This window comes from Dendropsophus ebraccatus, chromosome 2 (genome assembly GCF_027789765.1).
Source record: "Dendropsophus ebraccatus isolate aDenEbr1 chromosome 2, aDenEbr1.pat, whole genome shotgun sequence".
Lineage (NCBI taxonomy): Eukaryota > Metazoa > Chordata > Amphibia > Anura > Hylidae > Dendropsophus > Dendropsophus ebraccatus.
The window spans coordinates 175,970,698-175,998,471 of NC_091455.1; the positions used below are offsets into that span (position 1 = coordinate 175,970,698).

General features: G+C 42.8%; 1 protein-coding gene across 6 annotated transcripts in view; it reads right to left on the reverse strand.

Moving 5' to 3' along the window:
* Positions 1-8,146: 8,146 nt before the first annotated feature.
* STK31 (serine/threonine kinase 31) overlaps positions 8,147-27,774 on the reverse strand; it is a 41,883-nt gene continuing 22,255 nt past the window's right edge. For 5 of the 6 annotated variants that reach the window (XM_069958780.1, XM_069958782.1, XM_069958784.1 and 2 more), the window contains 16 exons: positions 27,239-27,354; positions 26,742-26,904; positions 24,963-25,085; positions 22,952-23,131; positions 21,629-21,745; positions 21,254-21,373; positions 19,812-19,943; positions 18,785-18,886; positions 16,168-16,248; positions 15,958-16,083; positions 15,740-15,865; positions 15,359-15,445; positions 14,475-14,624; positions 12,609-12,728; positions 10,120-10,188; positions 8,147-8,983 (listed from right to left, as the gene is read on the reverse strand). In XM_069958780.1, the coding sequence (XP_069814881.1) occupies positions 8,816-8,983; positions 10,120-10,188; positions 12,609-12,728; positions 14,475-14,624; positions 15,359-15,445; positions 15,740-15,865; positions 15,958-16,083; positions 16,168-16,248; positions 18,785-18,886; positions 19,812-19,943; positions 21,254-21,373; positions 21,629-21,745; positions 22,952-23,131; positions 24,963-25,085; positions 26,742-26,904; positions 27,239-27,354 (1,980 nt within the window). In that variant the 3' untranslated portion in view covers positions 8,147-8,815. The remainder of the gene's footprint in view (positions 8,984-10,119; positions 10,189-12,608; positions 12,729-14,474; positions 14,625-15,358; positions 15,446-15,739; positions 15,866-15,957; positions 16,084-16,167; positions 16,249-18,784; positions 18,887-19,811; positions 19,944-21,253; positions 21,374-21,628; positions 21,746-22,951; positions 23,132-24,962; positions 25,086-26,741; positions 26,905-27,238; positions 27,355-27,774) is intronic. The other variant, XM_069958781.1, reaches the window with a different exon arrangement.

Below are 27,774 nucleotides of genomic sequence, written 5' to 3' on the forward strand. Positions count from 1 at the left end.
CAATATCTAAATATATCTGGGGGTCGAAAAGGCCGCGCATACAGTACCATATTCTGACACGCCCTACTGACTTGGGAGGCATAGGGCTACCTGACCCGAAAGTTTATTATGAGGCCACATTGATATCACAATTACGTAGCTGGTGGTTAAGGGAACTTCATAAACCCTGGGTATCCATGGAGGAACACCTAATCGGCTTTGATTTACGGTCCAAGCTCTACTCCTGTGTATGGTCACTGAACACTCAAAAGGTTACTTGTTCCCCTCCAGTATACGCTAGTCTACGCTGTTGGCGTAACCTGCACTTGCATAGGGGTGATAAAACACAATTAAACCGGTTACCTATTCCTATACAGTCCCTTTTGCAACATTTACCCAACACCTCCAGACTCTCTGTTGACATGGATCCAAAAAGGTATACTAAACTTGAAGGATCTATATGAGGATACACTTTTGCTTCCATTTGCTGCCCTAAAAGATAAATATGGACTCTCTGCACGGGACTTCTTTTTATATTTACAAATTAGACATTGTATTACTAACGATATCCCTGTAGAGATCCCATGGCACCCGGGCATTTTGGGCTCCTTTAAGGTTAAGAAGGCGGGCCTTTGCCCCTTATGCTCAATATTAGCTGACACAGAATCCTTCGACCACAACAAATCTTTACAATATTGGGAGTCTTCCCTAAGTATATCACCAACTCCTCAAGATTGGTTACTAGCTTACAGGTGGGGAATGAAACTAACGTATAGCGCTGCCCATCGCGAAAACATAATAAAGACCTGGTTGTGTTGGTACCTCACTCCCTCTCGCCTATGCAAAATGTATCCTGATGCAGATGATAAATGTTGGAGAGGTTGTGGGGCTAGGGGCACACTACCACACATCCTATGGGAATGCCCTGTGATAACATCCTACTGGAAGGCAGTGTCAGACCTGTTGAAGGAGGTAGCTGGACTCCTAGACGATCTGGATCCGGCGTTGGGCCTGTTGCATATTGGCATTTCCACTATACATCCCTCCCAAAGGGCCTTGTGCTGCAAGATTCTCACTATTTCTCGGATGGTCATAACAAGTAAATGGAAAACTCCCTCTGTACCCTTGATAACTGAGGTTATTGATGATTTGAAATATAGCTTTGAGTTGGAGAAACATATCTCTTATGGTAGAGAGCTTACAAGGTCATTCCTTACACACTGGTCACCTTGGATACATAGTAGGTATAATGTTTAAGGTTACTGTTCTATATATTACAATGTGGATTTGCATGTTTCGGTATGTGCCATACCCTCTGATGTGTTGTTCTTTCTTCCCTGTTGATAGTTTGTATCCCCCTCCCCCTCCTCCCCCTATGGATCTTATGTGTATTAATTTGACACACATGCAGCCCACTCAAGCTTAGACAGTTGCCACTGTTCACTTGTGCCTGGATAACTATGCACACCCGAATCAAAGTGGAACTGAACGGTTTTGCTAGTTCTTATCTAACGCTGTTTGGGTGTCAATATCTGTTTCATAAGCTTTTCTATGTAATCTCTATACATGTTTAATTTTATGCTATGATCCATGGGATACACCCTTGTACACCCCTGCCTACTTATGCATACTCCTATACCTCTCTCCTCCCCTCCCCCCCCTCCCCGTGCCACCCACTCTCCCCCCCCCCCCGATACCCCCCCCCTTCCCCTTCGTTTATTCTTGTCTATAAAAAAATTATCTCTGAAAACCTTTAATAAATATATTGAAACGTAAGCTCCTGCAGGGAGCAGGGCCTCTACACATGTAGCCTGTGTTACCATGAAATGCTTTGTCCTGTCTATGTTAACACCAGCGACATCTGTATTGTAGGTTGCAGGGCAAGTTCTTAGGAGTGGGGTATTGTAGTGTACATTAGATTGTAAGCTCTTGTAATATATATATATATATATATATATATATATATATGCCTGTAAGCTCTTAAAGGGGTACTCCGGGCAAAACGTATTTTTAAATATGTTATTACATAAAGAAACTTATACAAATCTCTAATATACACTAATTATGGGAAATGCACATATAGTGCTATTTCCCTCAATTCAGGAGATCAGGCAGGCTTTACTTCCTCAAAAAAAAATGTGACGTCATGTCTCAAGTTTATCCACCAGCAAGGGGCACATGTAGAAGTATAGAAATAGATTAGACGTCTATTCTCCCTCCCTGTGCTGGTCCCCCCTCCCTCTGTCCCACCCCCTGCCCGGTCCTATTACAGCTGCTGCAGCGTGGTGAGCGCGCCTTATCTGACGCTCACCCCATCTAGCCGCCCGTCCAGGGCCGTAGCTAGGAGGGGGGGGCAAGGGGGGGCGCCAAGACCAGGGGGGGTGCCATCACAGGGAGCAGAGAGAGGATGACAGTGGATGAGGCAGCCTGGAAGCCTCCTGCCCTCTGTCAGTGTGGGGAGGCAGGGGGCGATTTTTACTTCATCAAAAGAGGTATTTGCCATACTGTACTGTCTCCTGGCTGCTGTTTAGCTATGAGTTTTTACTGCGATTTTGCGCAAATTAGGGCTAAACAGCAACCAGAAAACAGTACAGCAAAGAGATGGTGAAGGACCTTGACATGTGACTATGATGTCATCGCAGGTCCTGTATGTACACTGCACTATGGAGGAGGAAGAAAGAAGATACAGGTGTGTGGGAGGGGGAGGACAATCAGGGGTGCACAGTTTGGGGAAAGGAACAGGGGGTACAGGGTGACACTTGTCTGGGATGGGGGGGCACACGAGAGTTGGGGTCCAATACTTAACCCCTTAATAACTGCCCTATCCAAAGGTATCTCACATTTACATAAACCTCACCTACTATCTGCAGGGGTAGGGAACCTTGGCTCTGCAGCTGTTGCAGAACTACAACTCCCATCATGTCTGGATAGCCAAAGTTTTAGCTTTGTCCATGTATGATGGGAGTTGTAGTTTAGCAACAGCTGGAGAGCCAAGGTTCCCTACGCAGATCTATAAAGCACCTGTACCTGTCATTTTTCTAAATTATTTCTATTTTGAATTTGGTGATGGAATACCTTACTAGAGGTGTTACTACAGTGGTCTCCGCTGCTGAGTGGAGTTGATGGAACCTCCGGAAATCCTAGGTTCTATAGAACTCGAACATTCATGAACCTGCCGCATTAGATTGCTGATGCCTTCCTGGTCCGTGGGGAAGGAGGAGACAGCCCGGAATTCTGGGATTCAGCCTAGGTAATAGCCGGGCACTCTCCTCCTTCCCCACGGACCGGGAAGGCATCAGCAATCTAATGTGGCAGGTTTGTGAATATTCGAGTTCAATCGAACCTAGGATTTCCCGAGGTTTGATCGACTCTACTGCTGAGCATACGTGTGCATTAGGAGATGGCACCATAGAATCACATTACACTGGGTGTCACACTGGAGATAGATTAGGAAGCTTCGCCTCCTAATTCACAGGTACAGACAGCAGGGAGCGGAGACAACGGCGCCTCCTCAGGTACAGACAGCAGGGAGCGGAGACAACGGCGCCTCCTCAGGTACAGACAGCAGGGAGGGGAGCCAACGCCGCCTCCTAATTCACAGGTATAGACAGCAGGGAGCGGAGACAATGGCGCCTCCTCAGGTACAGACAGCAGGGAGCGGAGGCAACGGCGCCTCCTCAGGTACAGACAGCAGGGAGCGGAGACAACGGCGCCTCCTCAGGTACAGACAGCAGGGAGGGGAGCCAACGCCGCCTCCTAATTCACAGGTACAGACAGCAGGGAGCGGAGACAACGGCGCCTCCTCAGGTACAGACAGCAGGGAGGGGAGCCAACGCCGCCTCCTAATTCACAGGTATAGACAGCAGGGAGCAGAGACAATGGCGCCTCCTCAGGTACAGACAGCAGGGAGCGGAGGCAACGGCACCTCCTCAGGTACAGACAGCAGGGAGTGGAGACAACGGCGCCTCCGTTAAGGTACTTAGGGACCAAATTTTAAATGGGAACATTCCAGGTACACAGTAAATATGACATTATGTATCCCATATTGTGAACACCACACTAGTGCTGCCAGTAGAGATGACCGAGTCGCTCATCTAAATTATCGCTCACCTAAACTTCATTAAAAAAAAATTATATATATACACACACATGGGCCCCACTGTGCTTACTGCACATACAAGGGGGGGGGAGCGCCAAATTGAATCTTTGCCCCAGGTGCAAGAGAGCCTAGCTAAACCTCTGCACCCGTCTCCCCCCTACTCAGTCTTATGCAGGAGCGCTCAGCCCAGGCCCAGCTTGCTTCATCGTGCATGGGACCGGGCAGCGGAGTGAGACTAGCTCAAATGAAGCAAGCTGCAGCTGCTTAGGAAAAGATGCACTAGCGCTCACCCCGCCAGGACCCGGTGGCGGGTGAGCACTAGTGCACGAGACAGAGCAGCCGGCTTACATTCAGGGGTGGCAAGTCAGAAGATTCCTGAGCACTCACCCCACCGGGACGGGGCGCGGGTGAGTGCTCTGTATAGGGCCGGGACGGGGCGCGGGGAGTGCTCTGTATGGGGCCGGGCGGCGGGCTCTGATGAAGTTGGGCAGATTCGGAGGAGGTGCATGAGCGCTCACCCCACCGGGACAGCTCTGCGGGTGAGCGCTCGTGCACAGGACCGGGCGGCCGGCTGGCTTACATCAGGGGCGGCAAGTTGGGGAGCAGTGCAGGAGCACTCACCCCGCTGGGACTAGGCTGAGCACTCCTGCATGAGACCGGGTAGGGGGGAGACTGGCAGCTAGTTGGGGTGAGCGTCAGATAAGGCGCACTCACCCCGCTGCAGCAGCTGTAAAAGGACCGGGCAGGGGGTGGGACTTCTACATGTGCCCCCTGCTGGTGGATAAACTTGAGACGTGACGTTACTTTTTTTTGAGGAAGTAAAGCCTGCCTGATCTACTGAATTGAGGAAAATAGCACTATATGTGCATTTCCCATAATTAGTGTATATTAGGGATTTGTATAACCTTCTTTATGTAATAACATATTTAAAAGTACATTTTGCCCGGAATATCCCTTTAAGAGGAGGAGGGGCTGTATTAGTAGATTGTGTTATATATTAGATTGTAAACTCTGTGAGCAGGACATGTATAGTGAATAGCTTGTAAACTTTTAAGGGCGGGTCTCCTGAACCAGATAGATTGTAAGCTGTTAGGAGCAGGACATGTATTGTATATAAGATTAATGTATATGTAATAATAGTTATTTCTATAGGGACAAGATATTGTGCACCATTAATGTCTCTCTCTTTCATTACAGGGTGGAGTCTCTGGATTCTATATACTCCATACACATACAGCTCCATGCAGCTGTTTGCAGCAGGCTAGTGGTGATCCAGGGAGATCAGATCCAATCGCCACTTGTGGGGTCAGGAAGGAATTTTTTTTCCCCCCTGATGTAGAACTCTCCGGGGGGGTTTCTTCACCTTCCTCTGGATCTATAGGTCCGGTGACTCTCAGATCAGGAGAATGGCGGACAGGTGGGAATGACTACGGCACAATCTGTGGTCTCCACCTGACCTGACCTAAGAGTCACCAGAACAACTATTTATTTAAGGGCCGGTAATATTTCATTACAATGTTGCATATTGTTTTTTTTGTTAAGAATAAAGAATTTGAATTGATGTTGGTGTTGCTTCGTTTTTGTCTGTATTTCTATTTACTACATTGACCAATTATTGTTTTAAGAATAAGTATAATTAACTGGATTTACAGTAGATTAATAATAATAATAAATTAATTATTTCGAAGGTTTTTACTTAAAGGGGTAGTGCGGCGCTAAGAAATTATTCACAAAATAACACACATTACAAAGTTATACAACTTTGTAATGTATGTTATGTATGTGAATCGCCCTCTTCCCCGTGTTTCCCCACCCCCGCACGTGGACGTGTAGTGTACCATACATACCTGATGCGCGTCGTCCCCGATCTTCTGTAAACGACGTAATCTTCGGGAGGGCGGCCGAATCGCTGCAGCCGGCCCCGATACTGGCCCCCCTCTGCCGCGTCATCAGCTCCTCAGCCGGGATTGGCTAAGCATAACTGTGCTCAGCCAATCACGGCTGAGCAGCTGATGACACTTCCGGGTCCATGTGCGGGGGTGGGGGAACACGGGGAAGGGGGCGATTCACATACATAACATACATTACAAAGTTGTATAACTTTGTAATGTGTGTTATTTTGTGAATAATTTCTTAGCACCGCACTACCCCTTTAAGAAAATTCTCATGTACAGATTAATACTATTAGAAAAAAACACCTATAATATATCAAAATCATCAGACAACACACAGGTGGTGGGTACCTGCGTTACGGAGAAAAATATAACCTGCTGCTACGTCCTTCTAGCACACAAAGCGCTGCGGATTAAGGTGATTTTCTTTCATTGATTCTCAGCGGGGTTTTTTTTTTTGTCATTATGTATGAAATGGGTTGAACTGCCAGGATAGGCGGCATTTAGTACAGAAGCCCAGCTGTCATGTGATCTCATTAAACCAGGGCTGTGGAGTGGGTAAGTCACAACTCCAGGGGAGTTATTTATTACACTAAAGTAGATCTGGCTCAACAGCTTCTTCCTAATGTCCTCCATGATCCTGGGGCGACTTCTGAGGGAATAAGAAAAGATATGAAGCAGATTCTCCTGTGTGTGCACTGGATGCAACTAGTCTCCAGCCTCCATGTCCTGAACAACTGAAAACTAGACTATATGGAGCAGGTGGTCTTTTTCTTCTGACAATCTTTTCTGTTTCTAAGTATTCACCATACACAAAGAAACACTGCTAACAATGCCAGATACCTGTGATATGCTGCTGGGGCAGCACACAAGGCGTCTATATTACTGGGAAGAACACAGCTGTTTATACTACATTGAGGCTGCACACAGGGGCCCGATACTATTGGGACTGCAGAAAGGGGCCTATACTATATAAGGACCTTATTACTATGTTGGGTTAGACCGTACCTAATTATTATGTGGGGGCACAGGGGTACCTTGAAACTATATGAAGGGGAAAACTACTATATAGGGGTACAGGGGACCAAACTACTGTATGTGCTGGAGTCTACTGTTTTGGCTGGACTTCTTCTGTAAGTAATGTCCATATACAACCACCAGATGGCCCTATAAGAAAGTTCAGAAGTAGTGATACAAGGGTGATTATCGTACTTGTTCCTGCACAGGTGTGGAGGTTTGGTGAGGATAGAAGATGTGAGGGGACAGAAGGGTCAGGAGATAGCAAACCAGCTCTCCCAGTTTGCCTCGGCTGCTGATCCTGACCTGCAAGTAACCTCTGTCAGTAAATGTGGACCAGGGGGTACAAAAGTTTTAATAATAAAAGATGTTGGTCTATAGCCTATTTAAGTGTCACTTCTTTACCATTAAAGGGGTATTCTGGCAAATAATATATATACATATTTATTTTTTATTAAATTTCTTCAACAAAGTTATGTGACTTTTGTAATACAACTTTATTAAAGAAAATGTACTACAACAAATTTAATGACGACAACCATTTTACACAGAGCATAGCTCACAGACTCACCCAGTATACAAGCTTAGGATGAATCCAGAGGAGGAATGGGTGATCACTGGGCTCTGCAGCAGATATGAGTGGAGACTTTCTGCAGATTTCTTTTTTCAGGTCAGCGGCCCTGTCACTTCAACAAACAACAGCGTGCAGAGTGGAACCCTGGGCTACGTCAAACAACAGCAGCACATAGTAAGCTCGCTGTTAAAGCGGCTGCTGTCACATGTAGACGCCCAGCGTGCTGCTCTGTGGTTTAATTGTACCTGAAACGATGGTCCCAGGACGTGCACCTACACCTGTATGTCTCCCTCCCTGCTTCAAAATGTGCTGGAAAAAAAAACAGATGCTTCAACTGCAACGGGTGAGTGCCGGATTCATTTTCTCACTTGAATATTTGGATTGCTGCATTCTTATCCTGGTACCACTCTAGTGACATTATAGCTGACCTCCGCTATATCCTATGTACTGTGTTTGGACTCATATAGTCATCCGTTCGTGCAGGTCTTCTGCTAATAAAGTAAGTATATTTCCAGCTGTTTATTTATCCATCACTGGGGATGATATATTTTTTGAATACTTGAATTTGGAATAAGAAACAATAAGTGTTGATCACAATTTTTTTATATATTGTGGTGGTGGTTCTACTGCATTTGAAAAAGTAACAACATTTCAAATTTTTCCGCTTTGTTTTCAGGCTGTTTTGAGCAATCCCCATTGAAGTCAATAGGAGCTGAAAACCAAGTGTTTGGTGCGTTTTTGGTAAAAAACAAACAAAAAAAAACGCACTATATTAACATGAGTATAGACCTATTCATCTATGTGACAAAAACTCCTTTAAGAGGCTACAGACCTAACACAGGAGGAGCTCCTTTTATCGCCTGATCAATGATGGTTCTGGAAGACGAGCCCACACCGAGTCATCTGATATTAACCACCTATCTTTAGGATAGGCTATAAAAAAAAAAAAAAAAAAAAAAAAAAAAAAAAAAACTTATAAAACCTTCAAAAATAAAATGGATTTCAACACCTGGATAACCTTCTTTAACAAAACAGTCTTCAAATTTCCAATATATACAAAACATTAGGGAAAAAAGTGCAAGAAAAGAGATTATAGAGCATTTATGGCATAAAGGAAAACTGTGGGTGACTGAAAACACAAACTTACAATGAACACAAACAAAACATTTCTATGAACAGTAATAAGGTAAGCGGACAGCAGCTAGGTTGGACAGAGGTCCTGCGGTTGGTCCTGGTCCGTATAAATCAGATAGCTCAAGCAAAGTCTGCTGGTGTACTGTCCTCAGTGTCTTCATTGTCAACAGGCAAAGGAGTAAAGGCAGCTTCAGTGATCTGAAAATATTCATGTCTTTTGATCAGCTCAGCTGGCATGCGATCTCCACAACATACAAGACATGACAGGAGAGCCTCCGCTCTGGAATCCTGAAGTAAAAAGGAGAATTGGAGAATTAAGGCACATGACAGTGGACAGTACAGGACGTCAGAGAAAGTGGATAATACAAGATGGGCAAATCTAAAGACACAGGTTTCCCAAGAGAGCAGAACCATGCCATTGCTTCTGCTGGTTGTCTACTTCTAGGAGTTCTGTTAAAGTGGAACAGGTCAGGTTAAGACGAGTCTAAGCTGCTGATTTGTCCCTATTGCACAGGAGACACCGGGTATGTCTCTTACCTTTATCCCCAGCACTGTTCCTGTGCAGTTAGTCTTTCACTCTTCGGTCCAGTAAGACTGTGAGGAGTACTGACCCGCCCCCATAGTGACAATCCATTCAGCCCGATCCACTGATCATTAGAAGGGGTGGGCAAGCCAGGGGCTAAACAGTGCTCCTAACAGTGCCCCAAAAGGTCTTACCGGTCCGTGGAGTAAATGACTAAGTGCACGAGAACAGCAAAAAGAATGAAGGTAAGAGACATACTTGCATCCTCAGCGCATTTAATTTGCTAATAGTTCCCTTTAACCTCTTGATCACTGCCAATACGCCTTTTTACAACGGTCACTGTGCATAGCGCGGGCTCAGGAGCTCAGCGTGTGGTATATGCTGTGTGTGTCAGCTGTCTGCAATTACCAGAAGTGGACTTCAGTCCGCTCCCGGGAGTTTAAACCTGTGCTTGTCACAATTAATACTGATTGCAGCATGCACAGAGAACCCTGACATGTATCATCCGATCAGCACCCACCTTAGCAAAGAACAAGGGTGCCCATCAGTTGCTGTGGCTGCTGAATCAGTATGTGCAATCTAATGAATTCCAACGCGTGCGGAATTGTCCAGAATTGTGGGCACCTTCATAAGGTTCTATGGGGCATTTGTGCTGGAATTTTAGACAATGGACACCGGAATGGACACCCATCAGGAATAGTCCTGAAATGCATCTGTGCCCAATAGAACCCTATGAAAGTCTGGACCTCTTTCTTATCAGAAAATCGGGATAGATTTTCCTGATGTGTGAAGTGGACTATCATTAAAACCAATGCCACTTTTCAAAATTCTACCTAAATGTCTCTTTCATGATCTCTAGGAGTAAGCATATGAAAGACAATACAAAAAATACACAACATACCAAGTCAAGTTTCTTAAGATCAGGAGTTCCATCAGATTTCAGCAGGATATTTTTGTTCCCTGTGCAGAGCTAAAAAACAAAACAAATAACATAATAAATTTGATATTCAGACAAGTAATACAGGATCTCCTTCAGAATAAATACTTACATATTATAAATGAAAGTAAATAACTGATTGGATGAACACATGATATATGCAAACTACAATTTATAACATGTGCTCCTAAACCCCTAGTATTAGTAAAGCTATCCAAAAAAAATTTGAAATGTTGACTTGCATTAAAAAAACATCAAGCTCAGCTCGGAAACAAAGAGCAGAGGTTTGAAGGGGGAAGTCTCGCAGGGCCATCAGGAAAAGGTTAAGGTGCCAGGGTTCCACTGAAGAGTGAACAGAAGGAGCACAGTGGGCAAAACCTCGCAGGAAGGTCTCCACCATTTTGGCATACCATGTTCAGGACCTCCATGAACTTGATGCGATTAAAGGTTCAGTGAAGAAGCAGGAGGGGAAAGGCATACAGCAGGAAGTCACCAGAGTGTCTACGGCGAGAGCTTGGGGACTGTGGGCACTGGCTACATACACTGGAAACTTGTGGTGATATGAAAAGGTCCTAACCTGCGGAGTCCCACCCCTGACAGAGTTCAAGAAAAACCAATAAACAGAGAGACCATTCCAGTGGTTGATTTTCGCCTGGCTAAGAAAGTCCGCTGCTCAGTTGCCTAAAATGTGGACCATGGCAAACAGTGGGAACTTTGAGTTCCGTCAATCAGAGAGACTATTAGAACTCCTACATAACTACGGCACTCCAGGTACCCTTCATTGTTCCGCTAAGCTATCAACATGGAGTTATCAGCCTGTACTCGGAACGGATGACTTTGGAGGAGAGAGGTCAAATGGGATATGGCCCAGATCTCTTCTGGGAGGCTTATCTGCAGGGTAGACTCTTTAGGAAGACATTTTCCCTGGGCTGGGAGGAGCCCAAACACTGCCCCCCAACCAGACAGACTGAAAACATGAACCGACCACATATCAAAAGAGTCACTTGTGGGTTTGGGCAAAGGGATGTGCCGGTAGCCATCAAAAACACCAATGGATGTGAGGAACTCTCAGTATTCCAAAGCTGCAACCACCGACCTTGGAGACACTTCGGAAATTGCATTCACAGACAAGGTGGTTAAAGAGGATGTACCACCAGGTACATCCTCTTTAACCTGAACCCATTGATCGAACGGCGCCGACACGGGAAAGGCGGTGCCGCGGTCCGGTTTTCGGACCGAGGCCCGACTCCCGTGCACGGCGCCGTTCTATGCATCGGAACCGGGCGGGCCGCCCCCAGTGGGAGGGAATTCCCTCTCCTGTATGACGCGGGTCCATTCATTCTAAGAGAGCCGCGTCATACAGGGGAGGGAATTCCCTCCCACTGGGGGCGGCCCGGCCAGCCTCCAGTGCTTGAGCACCGGCCGGTTCCGGTGCATAGAACAGCGCCGTGCAAGGGAACCGGGCCTCGGTCCGAAAAACGGACCATGGCACCGGCTTTCCCGTGCCAGCGCCGTTTGATCAGTGGGTTCAGGTTAAAGAGGATGTACCTGGTGGTACATCCTCTTTAAGCATTTTGAGGCCCAGGATGGGTCTGACAGAACAGTCCTTTTTAGGAACAAAACAAGTTCAAACAGAATCCCTGAAATCTCTCAGGTGGTGGAACCGATACAATCGCACCCTGATGTTGAAGGTAGTGAAAGGTCTGGAAAAAAGCTGAAGCCTAAGGAGGAGTTTGGTAAAATTGCCAGCACACACTGACACTGCAGGAAGGTGTGAGAGCACTATCGGATTGTATTTAGTGTCTTAGTCCACGCAAATGACACTTCCCCCTTGCTAGCCTGAAATTAAAGAGAATTTAAAAGATATAAAAATATTGTGGCAGACCTGCAGAACAAATGGTGTCTGCTTCCTACGGAGACTAGGCTAAAACTAGTTAGTCTAGAGTTGTAGGAGAGGTATAGCTGCCTAATCGCTGCCAACACCTTTCTACCTAGTGTCGTCTCCTAGTGTTTAAAGCCTATTTCTTTGTACCGATTGGTTTCTCTTCAATAGGGCAGAATGTAACTTTAGAAATATAGGGGGAGATTTATCAAACATGGTGTAAAGTGAAACTGGCTCAGTTGCCCCTAGCAACCATTCAGATTCCACCTTTCATTCCTCACAGACTCTTTGAAAAATTAAAGGTGGAATCTGATTGGTTGCTAGGGGCAACTGAGCCAATTTCACTTTACACCATGCTTGATAAATCTCCCGCAGTATCTTTATATTTTCTGCTGTTCCCTTAATAAAAACAAACAATCTTGTCATTGTCTATAAAATATCACATTTAAGATCAGTGGGCTGCCATAATGGCAACGTGGAAGCATTAAATAGATTTCCATTTTGCTATGAACATCACGAAATGCAATTTTTTTTAAATACTTTAAATATTCTCTTATCAAGTGAGACATACCCACAGGAGGAGGATACCGTAGGCATACACATCCGAGGAAGCTGAAGCTGCTTGTCCCAATTTCACTTCAGGAGCGGTCAACAGAGGGAAGCAGATAGAGGTGGCTGAACACCGCTGCTCCTAGAAAAGCAATCACCATTTAAAAATATGAGACATTTCATAGAAGATTGTCGGCAGAAAAAGACCACTGGCTCCATCTAGTCTGCCCTTTTAGTATTTTCTTTATTATTATCTTAGGATAGATATATGTCTATCCCAGGCATGTTTAAATTCTGTTATTGTAGATTTACCAACCACCTCTGCTGGAAGGTGGTTCACTTTACCACAGTATCCTACTATGATAATCAATTTACCAAAGGCACCAAAATAACTGGAAATTTTGGCCTTAACGGGGTATTACCATCTCACCTAACAGTTAGACTTGTAGGTCTCGTCATGTTAAATATTTTGAAATACATTCATTTAGCAAACTTGTCTCCTTCACTCGATATGCTGTTATTTCTCTCCCATTGTTGACAGTTTGTTGTCTAGGTTACAGACCACCAATCTGCTCTAAAAGTAGTGGTCTGGCTTGTGTATACAAAGGTATAATTAATATATATATATATATATATATATATATATATATATATATATATATATATATATTTTATATAGTTTTTTCAACTAAAAAGGCAGTTTTTTCATAATGCAATGATTTGCATTAAAATCACTGCAAACGCTGGCTGTTGTTTCACACAATGTATTGAACAAAGGTCGTTGTTCGGCTACGGCCATCAAAGTAATGTTCATGTCATTTATTTCTCTCCGTTGTCCACAGACCCCAATGCAATCTTTCATTTAACACAACAGCCACAGTTTATATGTATTGGGAACATGTGTGCGGTGCTCCTCACACTGAAGCAGCACCGCACCCCTTCACGCTAGGAATGTATATATGCAGGGCATTGGGAGTTGGAACATATATAGTCATATGGATGACGAGAAGGGGTATAACATTCCCAGTGATCTCAATGGGATCTGGAAGAAGTACTTCTTTTAAAGCATTTTTTGCCTTAAAACCGCTATTTTAAATAACGGCGTGAACATAGCCTATAACACAAAGCAGGTATTAAAAGAGTCCAAAAACTGTCCACAGATACATCTTAAGGGGAAACTATTAGCAGGTTAGAAGTTCCTATAGATGTCCCCATAGCGCATGGGGCGCTGAGGATGAAGATAATTTTCTTACCTTCATCCTCAGCGTCATTCTCTGGAAATCTTGACTTGATGTGACGTGAAAATGAAGCAGTTTGGTACACTGAGAGCAGAACTACCACCCTCAGTGCACTGACTCACCCTGCTGGGCTTCCACTCCTAATGAATATTGGAACAACACACTGCAGTGACATCACTCCAGTGCTCATCTCTAAAGAGCACCAGATGAATTTGCATTAGGAGGGGCAGGCCGGCCAGTGAACTGAGCATAGTAGTCCCGCAGACAATGCACCAATCCACCTCACAAACTTAAGATTTCCTGAAAACAACAATGAGGATAAAGGATTCTTAACCCGCTGTTCATTTCCCTTTAAATCACATCAAATCCTAGGAACGCAAATCTCAACTACAGTGGTCTGGGGACTTCAACACTGACTACATTTTTTTTTTTTTACATCTGTACTTTACAGTATGTGACTCTAGTAAATTAAACTGGCAATCATCTTGACGAGAACCGATGATCAGGCTGAGAAGCAATGAAGGTAACACACAGCAAAGAGGTGACATCTGGTCATCCCCGTGTTTCATCACTCTGCCAAATACATGGACGTGTAAGTAAAACAATCACTGCACTTGTCAACACTACAGTCATGCTGAACTTTTACTTACCGCATCTCTTGTGAAGTCAAAATCTCCAACTATGCCCCTCTGACGGTTCACGGCAAATACATTGTTTTCATGTAGAGAGCCAATAACCAGATTGGAGGCATGTAGTGTATGTAAACCATGTGCTACCCCTCTCATCACTCTCACAGACTCCTGCAAAACATTGGGACAAAAATGTCAAAACTAAAAGCTGAATTAACCATGTGTTTTTTGATGCAGAAGCTGTACCAATCTCCAGGTCAAAACAAAGCAATTTCATAAAAAAAAAACCTGTGCAAAACATTTCAAGGTGGTCACATTATTTATAGGGAATCTGTCAGCACTTGGACCTGACTCGAGGGGCTGACATGGTAATTCAGATGACAGTGCTTAGTGGACAAAGTACCTTTTATATATCTGTCCTTGGAGGAGACTCAGCACAATATTTATTTTCTTATAGCAAAGAAGAGTCAAAGAGGAGTTGTGGCTCAGCATTTGTGCTGTGCTCTGGCACGTCTCATTACTCCTCCTCCTTCCTCTTCTCTATGAATAAACAATTTGGCTTGGCCTTTCAGCCTATAGGGCCTGTGCGGGTTAAGCTGCAGAACACGCATGGCCCTTAATAACAGCAGAGCATACACTGGAGGCCGAGATGAATTGTTAATTCACAGAGAAGAGGTAGGAGGAGGAGTGGTGAGACATGCCAGAGCGCGGAACAAATGCTAAGCTACAACGTCTCTTTGACTCTTCCTTGCTATAAGAAAAAAAAATTGTTCTGAATCCCCTCCATGGACAGATATACAAAAGGTACTATATCTACTAGGACACTTATCTGTATCACCCTGTCAGTACTTGGGGTCTGGTCTGAGTGCTGGTAAATTCCAAATATGTAAAAATAATTTACTTACATATAAATTCAATTTACTGTTGGCTTGAATATAGCCCAAACTTTCGCCAGGATAGAAGGGAACCATCAGGTATACCACAGGGTCAAACTAAGAAAAATATGAAATAAAAAAAAACAAAACGAAATTAGTGTGAATGTTATCACACAGAATGTCTAATCTCTAAAAAGCTTTGTAACTAAATATATTCTACACCATTCAACCTGATCGCTGCAAGGAGAATTTTCACAATATTCATAAAAATAAAACCTGAATTACAAAATAAAAAATACTCATATTATACCCCATACCCATAGATTTTCTGAAAGTAGACACCTTTGATTCAGCTTTTGGGTCTGAAAGTTACATGGTCAGTGCTCCTATAGAACTGGAGGATTTATTTACCTTGCAAAAAAACAAGTAGAGGAGTTTCATAATCCCAGATTCCTCTTTTTGTTGCGACCAAGCCCTGTGATATTCTGAGACCCTTGTAATTACTTGTTCTTCTGTATCAACACCTACTGAATATCCCTAAAAAATAACAAAAACGAGTGGGGACACTTTGTGCTCTGCTTATTGTCACTTTAAAGACACCGCACATCTATAGCAAGCATATACTATACCTTGAGTAACACTTTCTGGTTCTGGATGTGTGTGCATACCAGAGGACGTTTGCTGCTGAGTTCCTTCAGTGGTTCAGCATCAAACAGCTCCCTATCCATACTGCCACACAGCAGACCTCCAGAATTCTATGAAGACAGATAAGGCATATACACTAACATCTATATAATGACTTTCAGCTTACAATGGAACAATGGCTTACTCTGACTTACCATGTAGCTTGTTATTCCCACATCAGGGTACATAAGAGGAAGCTCCGGAAACCACTTCTGGACCAAATCACTTAATAATGCCTAATGCAACAAGACACGATTAATTCTTACCATGAAACCAATTTCTGAACTCCCACAGTGCACTCTATAAAATTCTTTATAATATAGCTACAGGCATATGAAATCTTTTCAATCACCTAATATTAGGTGTTCTTTACTATGCACTAAAAAAAAAAAAAAAAAACTTTATAAAAAGCATAAATGAATATCAAAGTTTTGGACACCTCTATCGTACAAAATCTTTACTTTCTTAGATCCCAGGACAGCTCCTTTAAGGGACTGAAGGGGTATTCATGCAATTTATTTTTCTTTTAAATCAACTGGTGTCAGAAATAAATTACAAATCTATATAAATTTCTGACAAGATAAAAAATTTGACAATGAGCGCAATATTAGGCAATCCTAGGCATATAATGGTAGTATGTTATATCATGCAATGAAAAAGGAATGAATTTGGTTGGTTACCTGATTATCCTTCTCACACTATTGCTCGTGGTTTTCCACTGTATGCCGTAGAACCAGTATCCGTGTTGGTTGTATCTCCTTTCTGAGATGCTTAATACCGTATGCTTTGCAGCAGGGTGATGAATGTAACCTTCATTAGAGGTGCCCCGGCCGGCGGCACTACTCCGCAGTTGGCTACGTAGGTGATGACAGTTCAAAAAATGTTTTCCCGGGAGTCGAGTGACGTCACTACTAGTACGGGTGCTTGGAGAGGCAAAAAGGTAATCAACGCGTTTCAGCAACAATATCGGTTGCCCTCGTCAGGATTATGCCGCAGCCCCGTGTATCTCCCTTACTTATAGGTCGTATGAACTGCCCACCTGCCAGGTGTAAGCTAATTAGATGTTCTCATATTGCTGTCTTATTCTAATTTTACATACATTTGTGTGTTTATATGGCATTTTGGAACACCCTGTTGCCTTCTCTTGTCCGTGTTTTCGAGCGGTGCGCACATTGTTCGGAACAGTGTATCAGTTCCCATTTAAAATACTCCGAGCAGTGTGCAGAGGGTTCGGGACAATGTGTCAGTTTCTCCTAAAGACACATAGGTCTTTCGGAACAATGTATCTGTTCTTTTTTGTGATAATAAAGACAGCATGTTAAACAATATGTCTATTTCAAAAAATACAGAGAAACGTTCTGTCCCGAACGTTTCTCTGTATTTTTTGAAATAGACATATTGTTTAACATGCTGTCTTTATTATCACAAAAAAGAACAGATACATTGTTCCGAAAGACCTATGTGTCTTTAGGAGAAACTGACACATTGTCCCGAACCCTCTGCACACTGCTCGGAGTATTTTAAATGGGAACTGATACACTGTTCCGAACAATGTGCGCACCGCTCGAAAACACGGACAAGAGAAGGCAACAGGGTGTTCCAAAATGCCATATAAACACACAAATGTATGTAAAATTAGAATAAGACAGCAATATGAGAACATCTAATTAGCTTACACCTGGCAGGTGGGCAGTTCATACGACCTATAAGTAAGGGAGATACACGGGGCTGCGGCATAATCCTGACGAGGGCAACCGATATTGTTGCTGAAACACGTTGATTACCTTTTTGCCTCTCCAAGCACCCGTACTAGTAGTGACGTCACTCGACTCCCGGGAAAAACATTTTTTGAACTGTCATCACCTACATAGCCAACTGCGGAGTAGTGCCGCCGGCCGGGGCACCTCTAAAGAAGGTTACATTCATCACCCTGCTGCAAAGCATACGGTATTAAGCATCTCAGAAAGGAGATACAACCAACACGGATACTGGTTCTACGGCATACAGTGGAAAACCACGAGCAATAGTGTGAGAAGGATAATCAGGTAACCAACCCAATTCATTCCTTTTTCATTGCATGATATAACATACTACCATTATATGCCTAGGATTGCCTAATATTGCGCTCATTGTCAAATTTTTTATCTTGTCATAATTTAACCCCTAATGAACTGACGGGTGTTCATTTCTTTGACGCAGAGCAGCATAATTGAGTGTCGCGCTAGTGTGAGGTACACCTCAACATTTTACTATATAAATTTCTATTTAAAATTCTCAAGTCTTCCAGTACTTATCAGCTGATGTATGTCCTGCAGTAGTGCAGTAGTGTATCCTTTCCAGTCTGACACAGTGCTCTCTGCTGCCACCTCTGTCCATGTCAGGAACTGTCCAAACCAGTAGCAAATCCTCATAGGAAACCTCTCCTGCTCTGGACAGTTCCTGACATGTACAGAGATGGCAGCAGAGAGCACTGTGTAAGACTGGAAAGAATACACCACTTCCTGAATGACATACAGCAGCTGATAAGTACGGAAAGACTAAATAGAAGTAAATTTTAAAACTATATGAAACTTTCTGACACCAGTTGATCTGAAATAAATTTTAGCCTGTGTACCCCTTTAATTCTAGTTTATTTTGTAGGTTTACATGTTATAATTTTAGTGCATCAATTTTTATAATTCATACTTCAATGATTCACTGGAAATTTAAACGTATTGGGGAAATCCATGAGCCGACTGTTTATAAATAGGCTTAATTTAAAATCAAACTCACATATTCCTCTTGTTCGCGCTCTATCTCACAGAACAGCTTGCTCCTTATGGCTGAAATTTCATGTTTCACTCCACTGTGAGCTGCAGCATTGTAATCATCACTCTGAAAAACAGGTAAATCGCTGTCAGGTAGAAACTATCATTATTTCATTACTATAGATGAAGTGACCATATCAAAATTACTGCTAAACAAACTTAAAGGGGTAGTGAGGCGGTAAGCAATTATTCACTAAATAACACACATTACAAAGTTATACAACTTTGTAATGTATGTTATGTTAGTAAATGGCCACCTTCCCTGTTTACCCCCACCCACGCTAGACCCGGAAGTGTAGTGCTCTATACTCACCTGATTTGTGTTGACCACAGTCCGCCATCTTGTGACAATGATGTCATCTTCGGGCAGCCAGCCAAACCGATCCAACTGTCCCTCGTGCCGGCCACTGCCGCATCATCAGCTGCTGAGCCGCGATTGGCTGAGCATAACTGTGCTCAGCCAATCGCGGCTGAGCAGCTGATGACGCGGCAGAGTGCCGAAGATGACATCATTGTCTCAAGATGGCAGACGGGGGTCGACACAAATCAGGTGAGTATAGAGCACTACATTTCCGGGGGTGGCGTGGGTGGGGGGAAACACGGAGAAGGGGGCTATTCACTAACATAACATACATTACAAAGTTGTATAACTTTGTAATGTGTGTTATTTAGTGTATAATTGCTTACCGCCACACTACCCCTTTAAAAATATAGAGATGCTCCTGAGCAAAAATTACCAAGTATAATTTACACCACATTACGAGTTTTACACACTTTACTAAGCGTGACCTCTGTAGAAAAATAATTAGGGGAGATGGTATCCGAAAAAGGGTGCAGGTCCTATGAGCATCAGAAAATGTGAAAATATTTTCCTCCCAGGTCCATCAACGCTGGACTAGAAGAAGAGAGTATGACAACCCAAACTGGAGAAACCCAAATCCAAAATAAGCCATGTCTTCAATTCAAGTACAAAGAAAAATCAGATGCTTCACCTCTGCCATGCTGCTGCTCTCCGCCAGTTTCCATCTCAGCTGTGCCTTCAGACCCTTGATACTCCTCTTAACCGTTAACAAATCGTCCACATTTGGGTTTTTATTGATCCATTCAGACATGCTCTTTTTGAACTGAAATGTGACATATTAGAGGAAATTAATTTAACCATCAACATCAGGTGTTGAAAAATAAAAGATGTTAAAAAGGAATTCCGAGTTGTCATTTTTATTTAACCACTTAATGACCGAAGGTCACTGATGCCCGGATTTCCCAGTCAAATTGAAGCAATGTTCCTCCTCGTCTTCTAAGAGCCATAGCGTTTTTATTTTTCCACCTACAGGGCTGATTGGGATGTCATTTTGAGTCATGATCTCTAGTTTTTATTGTTATTATATTGGTGCAAAATAAAAATTGATTGCTTTTTATTAATTTCTTTCTGATATATAATTTTAAAAAATCAGCAATCCTGGTGGGGTTTTTCTTTCTCTTTTTGTATATACGGGGTAGCCTGAAAAGGCCAATAAGATTTATGAGGTTTAAGGCTACCGGAGTCCCCCCGCGGCCGGACAGCATCTGTAATTAGATGCTGGGAGCGGGGGAGACTGTATTCATAAGCGCCGCGCTGTAATGATGCAGCCGCTCAGTGCTGTTACTACAGCGCGGCGCTTATTAATACAGTCTCCCCCGCTCCCAGCATCTAATTACAGATGCTGTCCGGCCGCGGGGGGACTCCGGTACATGCATTCCACGTCCATGATCCGTCAGGATCACGGAACGTGGGAATGCAGCCTAAGATGGGCGCATGCGTCCGATAAAAACAACAGTGCATTAGACTCCTCTTGAAGAACCTTACCAGTGTCTCAAGTGCTAAGTCAAACAAAAAAGGGTGATAAAAGGCACCACTGGTAAGTGTCCTTTGTAAAAACCACTGAAAAAGTGTGAAATTACCCCTAAAATCAAAATCTGTCTAGTATTTTTCCTTCACCGCGCCCATTATGACCTGAACAATAAAATTATTTTATTATTCATCCTGTAGAGAGAACGCAGAAATATATTATATATATATATACATTTTTTTATTTTTTTTTAAAGCTAGAATTCCTGTATTTTGTTAATCCGTCTCCAAAAAACTGTAAAAAAAAAAAGAAAAAAAAAAGGGCATACGTATTCCAAATAAAAAGTAAATCTTGTCCTGTCAATGGAAAAATAAAATGGTTATACCAGGGAGGCAACCATGGAAAAACGTAAAAAATTACTTGGGCATTAAGCCATTTAGGGTATGTTCACACATTGAGAGAGCAGTGGCAGCGGAGGAGCACGCGCTCTCCCATAGACGAGCTATGACACACTGAAACAGGCTGGAATTCCGCCTGAATTACTCAGTGTGAACATACCCTAAGAATGCATGTCGAGGGAAGGGGTAAAGTTCCAAGTCGCTTACCTCCACACTGGCCACATATTTAGCCTTTAAGGCAGAGATGAGGGACGTCTCTTCAAAACTCAGCTTCACCACTCTGTTATATGTATTTGTGATTATTTTTTGCTCACCTTCATCTGGTTCCTGACATACATGATAAAAAGCAAAAGCATGTTTTTTTTTTAATTAATAAACATATACCTGCTGCAGGTAAAATACAAAAGATTGATTATAGCATAATATTAAACCACAGAATCTTAGTATTTATATGACATTTAAAGTTTTAGTTATTGGGTGCAATATTTTGGACACCGCAAAAAAAAAAAAAAAAAAAAAGGAGAATACTTCTGGGAGGATAACAATTAATTTCAGAGAAACAACCAAAAGTAAAATACAGACCACAAGCGAAATTTCCAGCTCCTTGGATGTGCTGCGATTAATCTTTTCCAAGATGACGTCGATATGCAGCAGGATGTCAAAGGAGTCAAATGAGACACTTGACTGCAGATCAAAGAACTTTAGAAAACAAAAAAAGAAATAAGCTGCTTAGATACCCCAGCAAACAAGACCTGGACTCCCAGGACAACTATGGTACTTGTACCCCAAAAAGGTGTAAACCATATCTTTAGAGGGTAATGGGCTTCTCAACAGCCAGCAAAGGGAATGATGGTGGTTTGCAGGTCAGGTTCTTTGATAAAATGAGCAGGCAACTGGCTAAGAAATGTTATAAGCAATCTGTCAGCTCTATTTGCTGCTAAAAGCTGCAGACACCATTAAAAAGGTAAAAATATGTTGCATATTAGAGTCAATAATGTGTGCTTGCGTAAAGGGGTTATCAAGGATTTGCAAAAAAAAATGGCCACCCCTGTACTCAGGTTGTGTGTGGTATTGCAATTAATCTTCAATGGAACGGAGCTGCAAAGCCACACTAAAACTGAGGACAAGAGTGGTGCTCTTTCTGGAAGAAAGTGGCCACATTACCATAAGGGTATGTTCCCAGTACGCGTGGAGACTGCAAGTGCATTCCGCTTGAAGTCTCTGCATGTATTCCATAGTGGGAACATACCCTCAGCCTGGATAACACCTTTTAAAGGGAAACTATAAGCAGGTTAGAAGAATCTAATCTGCTCATATGTCCCTCCTATAGCACATGGAGTGCCGGGGATGATTATTTTTACCTTGATCCTTTGTACAATATTTAAGATATTAGTAGTTTATTTGATATAATAAGGTGTTTTGGCTACCACCCTCGGTGCACCGGATCCTCCCCATCCCTTCAAATGAATATTGGGACAGCTCTCTGCAGTGACATCACATATTAGAAGGGGTGGGCTGGATGGGGGACAAATCAGTGCTCTGCGGGAGGTAGCCCTGCGCATAGTGGACCAAAACGCCTCATTAGCACATACAATAAATTACTAATATCCAGAAAACTGTGCCGAGGATGAAAAAAAACTGCTTACCTCCATCCTCAGCGCCCGTTCAGGGCAATACTGCACTACCTTGCACCACTATTACTTATAATACATCAATGCAACTTTGAGTGCTTGAGTTCAAAAGGTTGCAGCACTCACAGGAGTCCCACAGCCCTTTTAAACAGCTGATCGGTGGGGGGTACGGTAGTTGGACTCCCTGCCAATCTAATAGTTATGTCCTGAGCAGAAGATGGGCCACCAATTTTATAAGGTTGGATCATTTCTTTAGTAGTTCTGGCAGCCATACCTTTCTGCTGTCAGCCAACCATTTATCCAGAAGGTACAGAGAGCTGTCAGTGTCTTTTCTGACAATGCAGAATTTTTCAAATGTTTCCTGCTTCCAATTAGAAAACTCCTGGAATACAGCATCGGAATCTTCACGGTCACAAGATGCCCCATATGCCATTCGTAGTGAATCCAGTAGCATCTGTGTGGAAAACACAGGAGAATTTCCATTTCCAGCCCATTATATTTTCTACAGTTTTATACATAGAACCAAGTTATGTTTGTGTTGTCTCCTGAGCAGGGCCATCATTCCCATTTGGCAGGGTAGGTGGCTGCCCGGGGGCCCCCTCTTCCAACAGTTATAGCTCTGGGCATTCCCCCAGCTCCTCTCTACCTGTTCTGGCAAGCCCTGCCCCCTGTAATGCTTTCCAATGCCTAGTTAAAAGCAAACTTTGCAGTTTTGGCTGAAGGCTGTATATTCTGCCTGGAGCCACTAGAGGCCGCTCTCGCTCTCTTCTCCCAGCTCCAGAGCCTGGCAGGGACATCACTCCTGCCTCTTGGCTAGAAGAGCGCGAAGGAATTGAAGATAGCTGTGAGAGGCTAGTATACAGGAATAGGAGACTGGTAATCAGAGCTGTGACTGGTGGTATAAGTTGTATGATGATGGAGGGACAAGATGATGAAGGGGATAGTAGTAGTATAATGATGAAGGCACAGGATGATGAAGGGGTAGTGGTATCATGATGGAGGGGCAGGAGGATGATGAAGGGGTAGTAGTAGTATGATGATAGAGGGGCAGGAGGGCGAAGGGGATAATAGTCTGATGATGATGGAGAGGCAGGAGGATGAAGGGGGTAGTAGCATGATGAAGGAGGGGCATAATGACGAAGGAGGTAGTAGTATGGTGATGGAGGGGCAGGATGACGAAGGGGGTAGTAATATGATAATGAAGGAGGTAGTAGCATAATGTAGGGGAAGGAAAATAATGAAGGGTGTAGTAGTATGATGATGATGAAGGAGGTAGCAGCATGATAATGTAGGGGAAGAAGGATAATGAAGGGGTAGTAGTATGATGATGGAGGGGAAGGGGGATGATGAAGGGGGTATTAGTATAATGATGGAGGGGCAGGATGACAAAGGGGGTAGTAATATGATGATATGGTGTGCAGTGACATCATATGACTGACACACACACCATCTCACAGGTGGGTCTGGGGTTACAATAAGAATACTGACTTGTATCAACCCCCCCCCTTAAAACGAAATTTTTATTATGGAAAGTAAGAAAAAATATAATAAATGATTGTGATCTAAAAACACATCACATCCAGTGTTAAGTAATCAGCAGTGGCTAGATATACTGAGATACAGCTATACTGCCTTTATAACTCTTTTATTGTACTTACTAACCCAGACTGCAGATCTGTACTAGTTATCTGGGACAAGTAAGAGATTGCAGGGGGTCCAACCTCCTTAACCCCAAGTGATTTCCGTACTGTCCTTTGTTTTGAATAGGATAGAGCTGCACATTCAGCACGTTACCCGCGGCTCCGTTCATTCCTATGGAGCCATCGGAAAGAGCCGAGTGCTGTACTCGACTCTCTCCCGCACTTCCATCCGCCGGAGAGCCAAGTACAGCACTTGACTTTCTGAAGACTCCATAGGAATGAATAGAGCCGCGGGTCACATGCTGTACCTGCAGCGCTATTCAAAACAAAAGGAGCCGTGGGCCGATGCGGAGATTGCCAGGGGGTACAGAGGTTGAACCCTCTGCGATCTTTTACTGGTCCCCTTACCAATGGATTTAATTGGCAACATACACCAGCATTGCCAGCAAAGCATACCATGAGTGACCCTAAAAAAATACTCCTCTCCCTCCCATCGAAATTAACAACAGTAATAAAACCTTATAGCTGAAATAAATGTTTATAGAATAAAAGTATCAGTAGTAAAAGAAATATACAGTATTACCAAATATTACAGTCTTCTGAATCAGAAAGTTCATATTACCACCCAACTCTTCCATTTCATACCTGAAGCTCTAAGAGCCTCGATTCCATTGGCAACTGGTTGACTTCAATAACAAAGGCATCTACAGATGAATTAAGCTGTTCTTTCACTTTGTTCCGGCAGTCAATAAGCATGTCTAGTTCAACCTGCGTTAACAGAATATGGAAAAAAAATAGCATCTAAAACATAGTAAAAAAAATAATAATAATTATACATAATATATATCACAATCTTGAAATGTAGTACTAATGTTTTGGAGTACGGGTAGTCAAGTAGTGCTATTCTATGCTACCTTTCGGCTGAAGCTACTTACACAGAAGACTGAATTCAGATGTCAAATGACTTACAAGAACGCCGATTCAATAGGAGCAGTCAGGAGATTTGGGCACAATTTACACACTTCTTTCTTAAATCTCCTTCAGTTAGGGCGCTGTAATCACCATATGGAATAAAGCCTTACATGAAGCTTTGCACTATTAGTTTTTTGTTTGTGTGCTACATTTGTTGTCTATAGCTTTCTCTTCATCCATGAAGCCATCACCTATTTGTCTCTCTAAGCTTATTAGTTAGTGTTCTTAGTGCCCTAAATATAAGCCGCTTGCTTGGTCACAAGTGTGTATAGTGACCTCTGTATTATACTGCATCTCTGGTCATTAAAGGGTTAATGCTTCAGCTTGCTATGGGAACCTGTAGTAACCATGAACTGTGAGGGGGTCACTTAAGTCATAAAGAAGATCCCATATAAGAAAGGCACGCCGCCTGGATCACTGCCATCTTGGATGCGCCAGAGGACCTTGAGCTTGATTGTTTACTCTACCTGACCCTTGATGTAATTTGAAGGTTCTCTCAGGGGAAACGGGCTGTCTGCTTTAAACTACCCCTTCAACCGAGTATCCACCTTCTTGAGATTTGGATCTGGATCAGTAAGGGAGAAAAGGTACTTCTACCTAGTCATCAACAAGGTGACAGATATGGCAGCTAGGACGCTCTCACATCTGCTGTAGTATATTTATACTCAAATTTTCTCAGATTCTTCTATATTAGTATTAACCTTTGAGTCCAAGGGAGGGGCAACTCTGCAGCCCCTGTGTTGAGTCTTTATGGTGTTTGCTGCTTTTATTCATTTTGTTTGGGAGTTGGGGGTCTGTCTTATGTTGCAGAGTCATAAAGCTGGACATCTGCCTTGCAAAGAAATACCAGCTTGTTCCACTTTTGTCAGGGGAGTAGCGGATCTCTCTCTTTGAGCTGTCCATCAAAACTGGAAATTCAGGGAAATGACCCAAGTAAAGAAACCATTCACCTTAATATTCATACTGACAGTGCCATGTGGAGGACGCTGTTTAGGAACCATCTTTATCTATATGTGTGTATGCTAAATAGTATTGGTGCCACTGTTAGCTCATCCAATGCAAGCCTACAGAGTGTAAACCTGCTTTCCCAGATGCCTGAATGTCAAAAAATATTACTTTTATTAATGTATTATGTAAAAAAATCTCTATATAGTGCAGTACAAAGGTAAAAAGTATGATTCCTGTGTGGTTATTGATGTCTCTTATTGCTGCTATTTAGCCGAGATCAGTACATAATCTTCAGTATAGACTCATTTTTAAGTCAATTGAGGCTGCCGACCTCTACTCCACTTGAACACACACACAGAATACCCATTTAAAATCTCAGTGCAATTGCCCCTTCTACACGTTTTGTTGTATACACAAGAATAGCCGAGAAAAAAATAAAATAAAAATCATAACATTACAGGGAAAAAAAAACAACAACGTGCACCACTTGGTTTTCACTCTTACCACATCTGAACACCCTCGAATCAATTCCTGGGCAAGGCTGTATTCTTTCCATTTCTCCTCTAGCGTAGTTAAAGAACATGGAGCATACAGCCGTCCCTTACCCACAATCTTAACAGCTTCCAGAAGATCATCAGCCACAGTAGCGTTTGCATTTTCACGCCTGCTAAAAATTTTAATTGTGTAAGTGTATATACATAAATGTTATTTTGCTTATGAATACATTAGAATGTATAGCTTAAACAAAATTAACTACAGAACATCAAATCCATTAGCATGGCTACAACACAGCATACATCAGCTATCTGTTTAATAATAATTTTCAGATGCAAACATAGCCTTACTGTAATGCGCAGTTAAAATATAAAGAGAATGCTACTGCTGACAGTCCCTAAATAACAAGAAACAAAACTTAGATCTGTACAGCCTGAGATTCAACAAGACTGCAAAGTAAACTGCATAAATCAAGTTACAAAACAACAAACAAAACAATATCTCACCTAACAGTTTTAAGTATATCAATCTTGGATGCTAATGTTTTTAACTTGTTTCCTGCTGCAGAAGCCAAATTCTTCTCCATTTCCTTAATGTTTCTTTCAAAGAGTTCCTTTTCATTCTAAAAAATATATATAAATATATATCTATATATACACACATTAAAAAATAAATATGTATCATAAATAAAAGAAACACATATGGATAAGAGGAAATGCCTCAAGAACACCAGAATAGAATTATAATAATATTGTTTTCGGTGGTTACACTGCTACAACAGTTACATTCTATTTCGAAGGTCAGTTCCTGGTGCTAACAAGAGCCTTACGAAATAGTTCCCTAATAAATGGGGATAAATCTTACTGCAAATATCAGATACAAATGTTAAAATATACCATATTTTTTAGAAGAAGCACTATTTAGCAAGAAAACATCTTTCTAAAAAGTGCCAGCGTCTTATATTATGGAGGGAGGAAAGCCCATCAATGTCAGACTGCCCTAATGGTCGGGCACAGTGCTGATTCAGCGACGTATCCGACTG